The sequence below is a fragment of the Equus przewalskii genome, chromosome 29, assembly GCF_037783145.1.
Source record: "Equus przewalskii isolate Varuska chromosome 29, EquPr2, whole genome shotgun sequence".
NCBI lineage: Eukaryota > Metazoa > Chordata > Mammalia > Perissodactyla > Equidae > Equus > Equus przewalskii.
Window position 1 is genome coordinate 30,343,119 of NC_091859.1, and position 17,143 is coordinate 30,360,261.

The 17,143-nt window shown below is 40.5% G+C and overlaps 1 protein-coding gene across 11 annotated transcripts in view; it reads left to right on the plus strand.

Moving 5' to 3' along the window:
• Positions 1–867: 867 nt before the first annotated feature.
• RIC8B (RIC8 guanine nucleotide exchange factor B) overlaps positions 868–17,143 on the plus strand; it is a 106,203-nt gene continuing 89,927 nt past the window's right edge. For all 11 annotated transcript variants that reach the window (XR_548290.2, XR_548292.2, XR_548293.2 and 8 more), the window contains exons 1-2: positions 868–1,444; positions 9,377–9,424. Coding sequence is in view for 4 of the 11 variants with exons in the window: in XM_070599812.1 (XP_070455913.1) it covers positions 1,361–1,444; positions 9,377–9,424 (132 nt within the window). In the remaining 7 variants the exon portion in view is untranslated. The remainder of the gene's footprint in view (positions 1,445–9,376; positions 9,425–17,143) is intronic.

Sequence of the window (17,143 nt, forward strand, 5' to 3'; positions counted from 1 at the left end):
ACAGTACTGAACTGCATTCAGCAGTGCCTGGCACGGCATAGGTTTCCAAATATTTGTAGACTGAATTTGTGAGAAACTGAGATAACACACGTAAAGTATGTAACAGAATGCATGCACGTGGTAAACACCTAGGAAACGCGAGCCTCCACCCTCGTCACTACTATTACTTGTATATCAGTATTATTACATTACTGGCAGTCGTGGAGCAGCCCCCTTTGAGGAAAGACCCGGATTCAAATCTCGAATTCCTCATTTACTAGCTACGTGGCTTAAGACAAATTACTTAACCTATTTGAGTTCCTTTGGTTCCACAAAAATCTGTGTCGTGAGAATCTATATGGAAACCCCCTAACGCTGAGTCTGGAGCCCCCGCGGCACGCGATCCAGGGCAGCGATTATTATTAAGGCACAAAGTCGCCGAGTCCCCTTTTATCTAGATAACTGCCTGCAAGTTCCCACACTACTGTGGCTGGATACACAGCATGACCGCAAACAAGGGAGGAAGGAAAGAATTTCAAAGACACCGAAACCGCTAAACGAGAAAAGAGAGAATTAAACCGATGCTTGGCAGTTCCCACCAAGGGGTGCCAGTTTCCGCGACTGTCAACCAGTCCAACCAGCCAAGGCTCCAGCAGGACCGTCAGCTCCGTAAGGAACAAAAAAAGAGGCAGAGCCCATGCTTGGACCCTCCCCTTAACGGTCTCTTGGCCGCTGTCCTCCGGCAGCCGCCGGACTCCGGTTTCCGGCCCTCGGAGGACCACAGTTCCCAGCATGCCTTTGGCGGGAAGTCTTTCCCGCGGGATGACTACTAATCCCGGCATGCCACACGGCACTCCAATAAATTAGATGGAAGCGTGGAATGACCCCATTGCACGCAGGGAATTGTAGTCCACATAGCTGCTGGCTCTTAGAGGGGCGGGGAAGAGTCGGGTCGCTCTCGTCAGCTGAGGAGAATGATTCATAGAGGAGGGTCAGGAGAGAAGAACAATTCTGTCTGTGAAAGCCCACTTAATAGGCTGGACTCTTCGCGGAGGGAGGGAGAGGCAGGAGAGCAAGCAGGACTTCTGGCCTGACCCCGCCTCAGGTCGCTCGCCAGGCCTCTCTCGAGTCCTGGGCCTTGTCGGGGGCGGCCGCGAGGCGCCGGTTGCTGGGGGACCGGTGACGTAGCGGGGTGAAAGTTGAGGGGCGGTGACGTCGGGCCTGCCCGGGCGGAGGCTGGCGGGTTGGAGGCAGGAGGGAGGGAGGGAAGGAGGGAAGGAAGGAAGCTGGGAAGGAGCGAGCGAGCGGGGGCGCGAGGCGTTTACCTGGAGGCAGCGGCTTGGGCGCGCAGAGCGGCCGCGGCTCCCCCGCACCTGCGGCCATGGATGAGGAGCGCGCCCTCTACATCGTCCGGGCCGGCGAGGCAGGGGCTATCGAGCGGGTCCTGAGGGATTACAGCGATAAGGTAAAGAGCCCTGGCCCCCGGCGTGCGGTAGAGCACCCCCCGGGCCGCCCTCCGGGCTTGCACATCGCATCCCTCCCAACCCCCTTCATTCCGGGGATGCGCACTGCTCTCCCCCGAAAACGTTTCCGGCTCGGGCATGCGTGTTTGTGCCCCCAGCCTTTCCCATCCCTGCATCCTGCATCCCCCCGCCCCCACTCTGGCGCCCACTCCTCCGATTCCGGCCCAGCAGCCTGTCCTACGGTCCTCCTCCCAAGCGTGCAAGTCACACCCCCGGAATCCCTAGATGTGCCCCTGCGTCGTGTGCCCCGCTCTTGGATGCATAAATGCACGCGAAGCTTCCTCACCTGTGTAGCATAAAAATCTGTGTTTCTGTGCGTAAACACGGCCCTTGACATGCATAAAACGTATCAGCCACGATGGCAGTTCTTTATATACCTACAGCACTGTACCGTTTTCAAGGCGTGATGTCTCATATATGCTCTAACTTGATTCTCAGAGTGTTTATAGGGTAGATGGTATCATTCTCCCCATTTAATAGATGAGAAAACCGAGGCGCTAAGAACTGAAATCATGCCAAGGTCATGGACATGCTATGTTGTAAGTGGGGGGGGGGAGACTAATTCCTAGTAATGCCTGTTATTTATATCTCATTAACAGCTTTCCCGTCTCGTTTAATCTTGACAGCGATCCTGGGAGGTTTTATCTGCGTTTTGCGATTGAGATTCTAGATCGGTTAAGTAACTTGCCCAAGGTCATACTTCTGAGCTGGAGTTCCATCCTAGGTCTTAAAACCATTCATTGCTCTTTCCGCTTTATAACTGCAGTAAAAAGGTATCTTGTTGTAAATCCTGGTTACTTCTCTGAGTGTCTCTTTAAGAACCGTTAGCTCTCCATTACTTTTCCTTCCAGGAATTTTACATGCTCACTTCAAAAGGTAGCATACCACACCTTTATTCTTCCATTTGGAAGACTACTTTATGGGAATGACCGACTACTCTCTCCTGTGAAAACACACCCAACTCCCAAGTCACACCCTAGATACAACATCTGTCTTCCTTTCACTTGCCTCCATTCATAATTTCCCCTTCTGTGTTTGCTACAAGCCCACCACTGTACTTTCATACACTTTGCATTATTGAGCTTCCAGGATGCCATTTCTGCCCTGGGTGGAGAAGTTTCCAAAATAAGACGCTTTCATTCCCCTTTAATCTTCCCAAAAACCCTGTGAGGAAAATGGTGCTATGCCCCACTTCACAAATCATAAAACTTAGGATAATGTTGCCCCAAGTTCACAAAGCCATTGAGAGATGGGGCTGAGATCTGAATCTAGGTTGTCTGACTGTTCTTTCTACAGCACTGTGCTGCTTTCTTTGGGAGGATGCATGGATTCAATTCTACTATTGTCTCAGCTCCTTCTCTTTCTGATATGCTTTACTGTTGTGTATTTGCCTAATTTAGGAGAAGTTTAATGCATAGGTATACATATTGTGGAGATTATATTCATTTAACTTAATTTATAACTACTTTCCAAAAAGATTTGAGAAAGCCAGAAACTGATTTTCAAAAGAAACACAACAGAAAACTTACCCATTGTGCTGAATCAACTAGTATGTATTTAGCACTTTATCTGGATATGCCAGATATCCAGCAATAAATAGGAACTTTCTTCTCTAGGGAGGGAAAACCTCTAACTGGATCTTGTCACCTTCTTCAGTATTTCTCCTTCCCTTCATAGCTAAACTAATTAGAACTCCAGATTTGCTTCCTCCAATTTATCTCTTCCTCTCCTTGATCTCCCTCCAGGTTGGTTTCCACTTACCACTCCTGGCCAAGTGCTGTCAAAGCTTCAGTTCTGGACATCTCCAGCTCCCCTTCACATTGGGAATGTTTTTAAAGTTATAATGCCCGAAGTATGTTGTTTAAGGTGGTTCCTGAAGTGTTTGGGAATCCTCCCAAACTCTTGCACTTTTTTGGCCAAGTGTGAGAATGCTGTGACTTAATGCGAACTTGGTCAGTCAGCTCCTTCCGAGAAGAGCTCTCGTATTTAATGCTGGTTATAGCAGGGCCAGAGTACAAAGAAAATAGCTGAATTTCCTGTTGGCAGTGGGGCTTTGCCCCTCAAGGCGAGAGATCTTGGAGGTAGATTAATAGGAAGAAGAAGTATGATGGCAGTGGTCTGGCAATAAGAATGGGGAGGTGAAATTAAATTGCCCAGCTCTATGGGATGTGGAGTCTGAAACCTTGAAAAAGTAGCTAGATACCCTGGCTTCATTTTCCTTATTTGGAAAAATGGATTTGAGACATGTTTAGAATAAGAGGTGATTATGGGGCATTGAGGAGTCTAACCAAGAAGGGAAATGAATGATGTAGAGAGAGAATGATCGGTTCATTGTTTGGGGAAGGACGTTCTTTATGCTCCCTTTATTTCTCTAATAAAGCCATTCCTCAAAAGGAGGCAGTCAAGTACAGTGGAAAGAAGGTGGAATTCGGAGTCAGATAAACCTTGGTTAAAATCTGCTATTTATTAACTTCATGACTATGGATAAATTATTTTAAGCCTGAGTCTCAGTTTCCTTGTCTGTAAAATAGGGATAATATCACCTAAGTTTTTATTAGGCTTAAATTAACTGAAATATAATGCCACACACTGAGCACAATGCACCTAAGAGGCATTTACTCAGTTGAGTTCTGGTTCGAACGATGAAGGTACTCAAAAGGTCCTGTGGCCAGAGCAAGGCTCTGGAGCCAGACTGCCCAGCCTTTGATCCTTAACTTACCATCCGTGTGGCCTAGGGCAAGTTACTTAAATTCACTGTGCCTCAGTTTCCTCATCTGCCAAACAAGGATAATAATAGTACCCACATCCTAGATTTGTTGTCAGGATTAAATAAGTTATATGTGTAAAGCATTTAGAACAGTTCCTGGCACTGAGGAAGAACCCATAACTGTTAGTTTTGAACAAAAAAGGCAGTTACTAAACATGACACTGAGTTGACATAGCCTGATAAAAAAATTGGAGAATACGCACCATTCTTTCTCTTTTTTCTTGACCCTTGCACTTTCTAATCAGTAGCCAAATACCTTGTACCAAGTTTGGAGCAACTGTTACCTGTCTAGCTCCAGGTAACATTTAATTTCTACTTTGTTACAGAGACTCTCATTTCCAAGCCTTCTTGCTTCATTCACTGACCCTTGTTATCTTGAGGAGAAGGAAGACCTATTTATCCCAGAAAAAACAAAACTTGTCTGTTTCTCAAGGGCATAATGCAAGTTGACTCAGCATAGGAAAGTATTAAAAAAAAAAAAATAGGAAGAGTGTAATTCTTTTTCACTCCTCTCAATTTACCTAACGTTTATTGAGTGCCTGCTATGTACTATCTGTTGTCCTGAATGGTTTCACGTCATCATATATGATCTTCTTATGTTAAAAGTTATGATGAAGATGGAAGTATTCTTTTTTTTGAGGGAATAGGAAATTGGGGTTCAGAAAGATAAAGTGACTATCTATGGGCTCAAGGGCACATAGCTAGAAATGGCAAGCCTCATCTTCAGATTCCATATCCAGGGCTCTTTTTGCAAGGCCATGTTGCCTTTTCTTTGTCTATTCTGTGTTTTTGAGCACGGAAGAGAAAGGCTTTTCAGGACCGGTTCTTTTGGCTGGTCTACTGGGGCCCTAATCACCCTCACTCCAGTAATAGAATGAGCTATTAATTATGGAAAATATGTATTGTTCTAGTCTAGGCTGTACAATCTCCTTCTCTTCCTTCAGGGCCTGTTCTGATAACAGATTTAGTAGAGAGATTGGTTGCCTTCATCATGATCATCAACAATAAACAGTGATCAAGGGCTCCGAGGTGCACAGGTAGTATCTTAGTTCCTTGAATCACAGGATATTTAGACTAGAAGGAACCTCAAAGATAATTGGGTCCAATCCTCTCAGTTAATAGGTGCAGAAACTGAGGCCTAGTGTCGTCAGCTATGATAACCAGAGAGGTGGCTTGGTGGTCATAGAGGCCACCTGGGCATATGATTACCCCATAGCAAGCTCCAACAGGATTCCCTTTTGGAAGTGTGTCGTGTTTATGGCCATATGAAAGGTAAAAGTTAGTTAAGATACAGGCAGGTAGGTAGGTCTCCAAGGGTAGTCATCATAAGAGAGAAAAACCACACTGTTAGCAGTGAGGTCTTCATTTATGTGCTGCTAGAAGGACCTGATTGATAGGGACCTGATACTGGGACAGTTCTGGAAATACAGCCTCCGTATTTGAATAGGGTATGTAAATATCCCGGACCATGTAAGAGGACTTTTTCCTTTCCACTTTGAGGTTGAGTTCTGACTCTGAGTTCATTCCACAGATTTTTCAGAGGAGCATGTTTAGTGAACTGTTCCTTTGTTATACCTTTTACTAATTTCCAGATTGGGTTATATAATCTCAGATACTGGCTTTTAGTTCTAGAAGTGATCTCTATTTATGAGACATAGCCCAACACACAGACACAGATCACTGTAGTTAGGTTAATTCCTTTGTATTGGTACTGTTTGAGTATATCTTTAGAAATTGATGAAATAACTCCTAGTTCTCTAGTAGGTCAGTATTTGGCCAGATGCTACATCATAGGCCATGCAGTAATAACAACAGTGGCCACTTCTTGAACACCTGCAATGTGCAGGGTGCTAAACATAAAGATAAGGAAACTCTGACAGGTAGGTCAGTTGAGTAACTTAACCAAGGTCACATTTTTAGTAAGCAGCGGGACTGGACTCAAACCTTATGTTGTCTGACTCCTGAGCCTGAGCTTTTTAGAGTCTATTCATAAGATACAGAAACATAGGATACAGGAGGGAATCTTCATAATGAGTCTGGTGTGTCACTGAGCTGTGGTCTCTAAATTGAACAGTGGTTTTACTCTTTATTTTATATTTGATTTGTTGCTCCTGTTCATCTGGAAATAAGCAATTAAAAAAAGTGAGATGGTTGACTGTTGGTTAGCAGTTCTAGAAAGATATTTATAGCCAGAAATGCTAGTTCCCCTTCCCCTCCCTATCAGCCTTAGAAAGGGGAGAGAATTAAGGGTTAAAGTAACTGAATAGGTTAGGTATGATCTAAGTTGGATACAAGAAGCCAGCCTTAGAGAAGCCAGCATCTTTGGATGCAAACAGTCTTAGAGGGCTGAGCTTCTGAATAGATTGGCACATTCAAAATTCAGTTTGTATTCCCTCACATACCAGTATATGTCCTAATTAAATTAGGCCCTCATGCTAGTTAGATGGAGCTTTTGACAGCTTTTCTTGCTTGCTTGCTTGTTTTTTTTTATGTTGTGGTTTTCTGACAGCATCAGCCTTGCATTTAAAAAGCAGAAAAATTATTCCTTGGTACTATTCTAAATTAGCACTTTAAAAGGTTAATTCTCCATAGAAACAGTTTAAAAGGTATTTTTATAACTTAATGAGGGTCTCTTCAAAAGATGATTTCTTTTTCTGCTCCCTTACCATAAATGCCAAAAAAAGTTTAGGAGAACTGTTATATCGGCAACTAGGTACATTTATTCCAGATAATTTATGGAATTAATATTTCACATATAATGGCAAAAAATAAGCTTTCTTGGTTTCTAAGTGCAGTTATTCATTTTCATTCGTATGGGGCCTTTACTAAGCCTCAGTTTACAACCTTAGCCTGGTGTCTGGTTCTTCTTTATCTTTTATCTAGGGTTTTTACTAAACCTCAGGTCTATAAATTCCTAAGTTATAACCTTCAGATTTACAACTTTTTTCTTCCTTCCTTTTCTTCTTTCTTTCTTTCCTTGTTCATTCATTTATATTTTATTTTTAAACTTTCCCTATTAATTATAAAAATAATATACTAACAATGAATTTTATCAAAGATCACCAGAAATTCCACCACTCTGTGCAATTGCTTTTATTTTTGCGTTGTAACACTCGAGCCTTTGTTCGAATGCATCCCTACATTTATATAGGTATTGTCATCAAAGACGTATAATTTGAAGTTTTACTATTTTTCCACTTGATGCCATCATAAGTAATTTTCCATGTAGTTACAGAGCTATTTAGTCATCTTTTTTAAAAATTGCAATATAAATAGTCTATCAGGTGGATATACAGCAATTTATTTCATCAGTCTCCTGTTGTTGGATATTCAGGTTGTCTCTGTTTTTCTCCCATAATGTTAGATAACACTGCAGTGAATATGCTTACATGTACAATTTTTCTCTCCTTCTGGATGATTTCATTAGGATAAATTCCTGGGAGTAGAAATTCTGGGTCAAAGCGGATGTATATTTTCATGGTTTTTAATATGTAATGCCAAATCACTTTCCCTTTTAAAAGTTTGTGTCAATTTATACTGCTGCCAGCAATATCATGCCTGGATTATTGATGCCTGTTTCTCAGAGGGCTTAAGGTCCTCAGTCTTGCTCTCCTTGGATCTGGCCTGTAAACTACTGCTCAAAATATTCTTCCAGAATGCTCTCCTCTTCACACCTCCCTGAGAGTCTTCCCCTGGTTCTTGTCACCTATCTGCCGGTTCAGGTATAAATTTTTAAATCCAGGCCCTTACCACCTGACATCATCCATTTTAATTTTTTTTACAAGCCATATGTGAGGCAGCCTCTCCTAGGTTTCCTCAAATGACCCTTCTGTCTGACCTCTAAGTCTTCCCTCTGACCATCTCTTACATTCAGAACTACTTCTCGGTCAACATTTCTCCATCTCATTTTATTTCAAAAATTGCTTCTTCTACCAAGCTGTCAATGCAGAACCACCTGTAATGATGATAGCTTTAGAACTTAGTGTACTTAACTTGCCAATAAATGTTTGTCAGTGTAGCCATGAGAGAAATACAAAGGAAAGGCAGAGACATGTTCAGTGGAGACTTTTTTAAAGGAAAGCTTAGGATTCATAAGAGAACTTGGTTCTCCTGAATAAAACTTGAGAAGAGAGTGAGGAATTGTGTGCTCTATTTTGGGGGTACCTTTGCTCTCTCTATGACAGTGGGTAAGTCAACTTACTGCATCCTCTATTTCAGCTACAGAGTGGAAAACATAGGGTTGCTAATCATTTCAGGAGAGTCATGACACTGTCTTCTCTTCCAGTTATTTTTTCCTTAATATCATTGGTATCATCATCATTATAACCCTATTAGTTACTGAGTGTTTACTATTTGCCAGGCACTGAGATGGTGCGTTATATGCCTTAGCTGTTTTAACCCTCACAGCAGCTCTAAGTAGGTGCCTTCTCTTTTCCCATGAGAAATCCAGTTATAAAGAGTTTGTTACTTGCTCAACTAGTAAGTGGAGAAGCCATGATTTAAACCCTCTTTCTTACAGAATTACTTTTCTGAAATACCAATCTATCACCTCTCTTCCCTATCTACAATTCTCTGATGATTTCTTTATTGCATATGAAAAAGAAAATACAAACTCCTCAGCAACATTGGAAGACCCTTCCGAATCTCTCTCCAGTCTCATCTTTCTCCACTCCCCTTATCCCCTAACATGTGTCCTATGTTTTACTCTGACAGAGCTCCTTATTTCACAAATGTCTCATACCGTTTCACACATACGAGCCTTTGATTCTGTCCCTAGAATGCTTTCCATTTTGCCTCCTGGCAAACTCCTATTCATCCCTCAAGGTCCAGCTCAGATGCTCTATATTCTATGCACAGTGTTCTAGATTTCCCTGGGCAGAGTTAGTGGCTTGGTACTCTGCTCCTTTGTGTATATTTCTGCTGTAGTCTTTTCACAGTGCTTTATAATTATTTGCTTATATGCCTCTCTCTCTTACTTTAATAAGAATACTGAGATGTGATCTGGGAAAGCAGCGTTTTTACTGAGACATTTTGTGTATTTAAACATAGTCAAAATTAAAAATCTATGTGTTTAAAATGACATTATTTCCCTTTTTTTCCCCTTCAGCATAGGGCTACTTTCAAATTTGAATCAACAGATGAAGATAAAAGAAAGGTAAGCCTTGGTATGTGTATGTGTGAGCATCTGTGTGTGTGTATTTCTTTGATGGACTTTCTAAACAGTGGGCTTGTTTTCATCTGAAGATTGTTAAGTTTTCAGTTTCCCTTTAGTTTGTTTTTTAAGAATTCTGAGGAGAGAGACAAGTGCCAGGTTTAGTATGGATTACACACACCTCCCTCCTGTTCTGTCTTCACAGGACCATTACACTTGTATAAATCAAGGGAATGGGAAGGGTTCAGAGAGGACTGTCTCTCCATATCTTCTCACTTCCAGAGGTTGACTTTGTTTGGTGGCAGGACTGCAGGCTGCCCAAAATGTATTGCTAATATTGTAAAGCTTGGCTTTAAAATAACGCTTGGCTTTGGGTTAAGTTTTAGGAAAGTAGCTGTTTATGTTGCTGCCTCTCAACCACATATCATTCCCTATACTGGCAGTTAGTTATCTTGTCAGCAGTTGTGACTGGCTTCACAGGCATAGAGGAAATGGAGTCAAGAGACTCACCAAGAGAGGAGTTACTGTAAGAGAGGGTGCATCAGAGATACGACCATGATGTTATGTTTGCCTGTTGGGGTTGCCTGTGGTTGCTTTACTTAGTTGAGTAGAGCATGATGCTAAAGGAGAAGCTCACCAGCTCTGCCTGAGTATTTTGCTGGGCCCTGTACATCTATCCCTGGCCTCACTAATGCCAAGACCAGGTAAGAGAGCATGACTGAATCAGTGTAAACTATCACTGCTGCTGGAAAAATAGCTTAAATCTAGTGCTTTGCTGGTAGTGGCTTGAGAATAGCTTCAAATCATCCCTCTATTCACCTCCACCTCCCCCCACCATCTCATGTCTATGTCCTGCTTATTTTACCTCTTAAGATTTCTTCAGTCCATTCTCTCCTTAACCCTTGCTCCAATTCAAGCCTTCTAATTCAAGCCTTCATCTGGATTACTGTACCAGTTCCCTAACTGTTCTTTCTTTTTCTGCTTATGTGCCCTTCCAATCCATTGTCCATAAATCTAAAACTACAATCTGATCATGTGCCCTTCGCCTCCATTGTCCATAAATCTGAAACAACAATCTGATTGTGTCACTCCCAGCCTTAAAACCCTTGAGTGACTTTCTTTGCCTATAGAATAAAGTTCAGGCTTCTTAACATGACATCCTAGATGCTCAGTGATCTGATCTCTGCCTGCATTTGCAGTCTATCACTTATTTCTCTCCTTTGTATTTTATGCTCTAGCAATGTGAAATGTTTCCAGTTACATACATATATACATCCCTTCTTTTTCTTACGTCCTACCCTTGCATATATTGTTTTCTACCTAGAGTGCCCTCTCCCTCTTATATACCTCTTCTCCTTTTCACCTGGTTAATTCCTACTCAGCTCCAGGAGCACTTCCTTCAGGAAGCTTCCTCTGGCATTCCTGTTAGGGTGAAGTACCCCTCTTCAATATTCCCTAAATTCTATGTAAATGTCTAACACCATGCTTATACGTTGTCTCTTAATTATAAATCTATGTCTCATTGTTAGACCCTGGGAACTCCCTGATGACAGATACTGTTATGTATCTTTATATCCTTGACATCTAGAGTACCTAGCACATAATAGGCAGTCAAAAATTATTTACTGAATGAGTGACATGGAGTATAAACTTTGGAGGTTGAAGATTTAACTCTGCTTTTATTTTGGATTTGAACAATGTAAACAAGACTAGAATACTTTTAAGACAGGGATTCTCAACCAGGAATGTGCTGTTTGGGGAGCTTTTTCAAGATAGGCCTGCTCAGGCCCAACTTCTTATCTACTGAGTCAGAATTTGGGGCGTGGAATCCAGACATGTGTATTTTTATAAATGGTCTTCAGGAAATAAGTACTCACACAATTGGTGGGAGTGCAAAATGACACAATCCCTATGGAACAGAAACTGGCAGTATCTACCAAAATTACAGATGCATTTTGCCCTTTGACCAAGCAGTGTCACTTTTAGAAACCTATCTTGTAGATAGATTGAACCCAAGTAAACAGTTATTCACTGAAGCACTGTACATAATAGCAAGAGATTGGAAACAAACATGTGTCCAGCAATTAAGGCGTTTTTGAAGAAACTATGGTACATCTACCTAATGGAATACTATGGTAAAGAGAGAGGGAGAGGGAGAAGGAGAGAGACTGTTATTTGCAAATGGGAGACAGTTAAATGGAAAAAAAGATGTGAAAAAGAAGATTATTTTTTACATACTCGTGATAAGTATTCAGACTAGCAGGGCAGCTGCTGTTTGTTTAGTTTAGTTGGGAGAATCCCTACCACGTCTGTAGATTCATGGTGCCTTGGGAATCTGACACTAGAAATTTTGCTAGTGCTTTTACTGGTCAAAATAAGTACATTCAGACAGAGATTCCCCCACTCCTTTTAAGTTTCAGCTGAGAGAGAAAAATTTCCCATACAGTTATTAATAAAGCATGTTTATTTCCTGTAGGATAGTAACAAAACCTAATATTTTTAAAGTAATCTTTTACTGCCTTTTAGATCTTTGGAGATAGTAACTTCAGCACTGGTGTTATTTTCAGTATAGTGTATAGATTTCTGCTCCCTGGGAGGTCTGATAGAAACAAATGTCATTAGGGACCTAGCTAGGTAATCTTCGTTAATGGGAAAACATTGGCAAACAAAAACATATCAGTCTCCAAGGCTTAACCATTAGTGACTTTTTTATGCCCAAGGCCCTAAAACTACTGAAATCAAAGCTATTGGACTGCTCTGAAGTATCTACATCCTAACAGCTTTTTAACTTCTCAATGTAGAGAGACATAGAATGTAGGCATGTCTCCACATTAAACCCAATCGGAAAATAAGAGGAACTCAGATTACTGTCCAATTTGTTTTGCTGCTCTAATTCTCTTTTTCCCTTTCCTAAACATGTCTCTGGAGCCTTCTCCCAGCAGCTTCTTGGTGACTGCAGTGCCCCTTTCAATAAACCACAGATGCTGTCTCTGAAAAAAACACCTTTCTTATCTAAAACTTTTGTGACAACTTAAAAAAAATAAAACTTGATGATACTGAGCTTTTTAGGAAATGGTTATAAATTAATGATCCTTAGACCTAATTCCTAACAATTACGTAGTGTTTTGCATTTTTACAAAGATTTGCTTTGCAACAGTAATGCAGTAATGTTGCGAATATGGTGAGAATATCACCATCCCTATTTTATGGATAAGAAACCTGAGGCTCACAGTAATGACAGCTTGCTGACCACTAGTAAGTGGTGGAGCCTCAGATAGAGAAGAGATTTTCTATTATGTGTGGCTCCTTCACTGCTCAGTGCTCCATAGCCCCTACTCATTACCACTTGAGGTATATTTCAGAAGATTTGCTATTATGACGCAGTATCATGTTTTACCTCTTATTTCATACCTTGAAAGACCATTTAGTCAACTAGACTTAAATCAGAAGATAGTGAAAGAAATTACCAACTAGGAGTGCTTAAATTTTTCCAGAGAAGTTTGAAGTCAGATACAACTGCTGTTTGTGCATATAATGCAAATACTTCCAAGTACATGTGGGTCATTGATATTTGGATATGAGCACCTGTGCTTTTTGAAACATTTGCTTTACATCCTCTACCTAAATTGGAGGACTGCGATTATCTACCACCACATAAACAAATATATCATGCAAATATGTAGGATGAGGGGAGATAGGATGACTAATCTGAAAATTTACATCTTGAGGAAATAAAAGCTCTTATATTGGCTTCTAAAACACATCTGATCTCAAGACCAATAAAGAGTACTAATTGCAATAAATGTTGAAAAGTACATATCATAAAATGAGTAAAAGAATTGGAGCTCTTTTGCCTGGAAGATAAGAATACAACCATATCAAATGTGGAAAACTTCAGTTGTTGTCTGAGATAAATCTTTGTGTATATAGTAATTTTCCTCAAAAGAGTGAAGTTAAAAATAGCCAAATTTCACGCATTTATTTCATTACCTTCAAACTCACATAGGTAAGCCCATATTTCTGTGAAGGCAGAAGGTAATTGCTGAGTCGAGAAGTTTTTGAGGACAAGAATTCTGGCTTACTTTTCTTTGTATTTTCAGCCCCCAGCACTGCATGTGGCACAAAATAGGCACCTACAATAAACATCTGTTAAATGAATGAAGGAAACTTGGAGATTGAGTAGAAGCCAGAATTTCTATGACTTGTACATGTTATTTAGTTTTGAGTTTGATATTCTCTTAACTATTCAGCAGAATCTCAACACATCATATATGTCGTTTACTGAAAAAACAGGATACAAAAGTATTTATACCATGTGATCACAACAATGTACAACTAATAAAAATTATAGAAATAAAAGTGACTACAAGGAAATTCACTAAATGATGGCTGTCTGAATATTATTACTGTGGATGATATTTTTCTTCCCCTTTTTGGTATTTTAAACTTTTATATTATAGTAGATTATGATGATATAAGAATATATATATGTTATAAATATATATGTTATAATGCATATTTATATATTTTATAAATATATATTTTTATAATATAAGTATAAAATATTTTTATAATATAAAAATATATTTTTATACACTTTTATAACAGTGTGATTGGAGGCATAAGAAAAACCAATACTTTTTTTTTTTTTTTAAGATTTTTTTATTTTTTCCTTTTTCTCCCCAAAGCCCCCCCGGTACATAGTTGTATATTCTTCGTTGTGGGTCCTTCTAGTTGTGGTATGTGGGACGCTGCCTCAGCGTGGTTTGATGAGCAGTGTCATGTCCGCGCCCAGGATTTGAACCAACGAAACACTGGGCCGCCTGCAGCGGAGCGCGCGAACTTAACCACTCGGCCACGGGGCCAGCCCCGAAAAACCAGTGCTTTTTAAAAAAATCATTAATTTTCTCTAAAATTGAGCATTCTTGATTATCCTACATATTCCTTTTAGGGAAGCATAAAAAAATATTATTAGGTTTGGAGGTAGTATTACTTGTGGAGCCAGTTTATGGAGTGAAATAAATTTATATGAACACAAAAGGCCATTCTACCACGTGAAATATTTCTTCTTTTTACTTTTTACCCCCAGACTTGGATGTACTTGGCATACTTGTAGATATCTCTATAGTCCACAGATATTTTTTCAGTAATTCTGTGTGCCAGATCTTGTGTTAGGCTTTGGTTCCTAAGTTGGCTATTTGCCTATGGTGTTGGGGTTGGCGCTTTCTCAGCTACAGATGCATACTGAGGATTGCCATTGTGAACTGTAGAAAATGAATGGGTAAATTTCCTTATTAGATTCCCCCAAGGAAAATGTGCCAAGATAGAACCACCAGTCCTACACTATGAATCCATGCTTAGGAATAGCTTGAGGCATGGATGCTTGTTCTGAAAGCCCTTTACATTTATTTTAGTCATTTGAAATTGTTAAACTCCAATTTTCACTAAAGCAAGGTGATTTTTTTGTGCCTTGCAAATTTGACTCAAATTTTATTTGATGTCTTTACCTTAGTGAATACTTTGATACGTGATACAAGTACAGTTCTCATTTAGAAACCAATAACTTTTAAAGATAATCATTTTCAATATGTCAGTTTCTTTAAAACACATACACATACATACATACATACATACATATACACACACATACTACCAAAAGCAACCTAAAACCTCTTCCTTTTTAAAGTTCCTGTCCAGCAGGGATCTGGCATAAAACATGACTAGAAGGGTTCAGGTATATTGTAGGCCAGGATGAATGCCTCATAGTAGTTCAAAATAAAACAATTTAAACTTTATGTCAGACTCCATTTTTTATTTTAGCTGCTTTGCCAAGGCATTGAAGGATGAAATGAGGGAGAAAGAACAGAACGGCTCTCCTGACTTAGAAAGCCACAGATGTGGCAGCCCATAGATGCCCTTTGCATCACTTTTTAGGATTTCTGCCTTGGAATGATGAGAATAGTATCTGTTTTGTACTTTTGGAATTTCAGATCCATTTTCTCACACAAAAAACTCATCAAGAAGTTCCACTTCCAGCTATGACAGTGTGAGGAGCTCTATGGACCTGCTCCCTAATGAAACTCATGAAAATTATTTTTTAAAAAACAACTATTTAAAGTCTCTGTAGATAATCCTAAGAGCATATAGTCAATGGAGAAACACTTGCTCAAAAAAATCTATTAAAACTCAATAAAAAAAGTGAAAGTGTATAGTATTTGAACTGAGACCTGCTCCCTACCTTCCCCCTCAGCTGAGTGAGATGGAAACTCTCCTCCAAACTGATGGAGCCAAGAACACAGAACTCCCTCTTCCCTCAGCTCTCAGCTGGAAGGCTGTCTTCCCAGTAGGTGCAGGGGGAGGTCAGCATTTCTCATCCTGCCCCGCTACCTATTGCTTTGACTAAATTCTGGGTGAGTGCAGCTGAGAGGTGAGGTCTCCCTCCTTTCACCTACCCCCGGCTCATGGGACAGAGAGGCTCTCCCTTGGGTATGGCACCATTGAGAATAGTGGGGCCCCAGTTGTCCTTTCCCCAGCTGGTGGGACACAGGTTCCACCTGGAGAGGCAAGCTGAAGAGATCAGCTCGAGCTCCAAGGAGCTCTCCAATTGAGCTCTCAATTGGAGGTGTCACCAGAGAGAAGCCTGCTATTGTCTCTGACCCCAGCATCATAACCAGGGCTCAGAAATTTTGCCCAGAGGGACAAGCAGACTTTGTAACAGAGAGCTCTGAATCTCTCCCCAAAGGAACTGACTACATTTGCCACAGAGTGTAAAGTTCATGCCTGAGGATGCAGGTTGTGGTGAAAGGCAGTTGGGAGGAGATTGGAAATAAAGAGTTGGAGTTGGAAATAAAGGCTAACCAGAAAGTTGGTGAGCTTGTTAGAGAGAAAGGGGGAAAAAGACAGCTGGGAGGAACCCTCCTGTGATTAGAACAAATGTTAAATACTGACCTCAGGAACTATCTCTTCCAAGAAGCTCTAATAGATTGGTTTAGTTTGTGGAGGAATTTATACCCCAGGACATTGTTAAAGACAATAGAGGAATCAGCTAGCAGTTAGTGGAGCTTAACAGCTGGGTGTGTTCAGGGAAAGAGAAAGTGAAAGAGAGGCCTGCCAAAACCACTGTCACTTCTGGATGATTGTGGCATACCCATGGGTGAGCCACCTGAAGAGCAACATCTGCAGGGAGGGAGGGAGAGAATATACTTCACTAAAAATAATTCAGCCAGTCATTGAGCAAATAAACAAGTAAATAGCAATAGCAAGTCTTAGAGGGTAGGGGCAGTATCCAGTGTTGCTACAATATATTCTCTAGAATGTCCAATTTCCAAAGAAAATTATGAGACATGCAAAGCAACATGAGAGAATGACCTATACACTGGGGAAAAATCAGGCAACAGGAACTGCCTGTGAGAATGACCAGATGTTGGTTTTAACAGATAAAGACCTCAAAGTAGCCATTATAAATATAATCAGAGAACTAAAAGAAACCATGATTAAAGAAGTAATTCAAGGTTTGATGACAATGTCACACCAAATGAAGAATATCAATACAAAGATAGAGATTATTAAAAAGAAAAAGAAGAGGAACCAGAAGAAATTTTGGAGTTGAAAACTACAGTAACTGAAATAAAAATTTACTAATAAGGTTTAACATTAGGTTTGAACTGGCAAAAGAAAGAATAAGTAAACTTGAAGATAAATCAGTAGAGAGTATACAAGGTG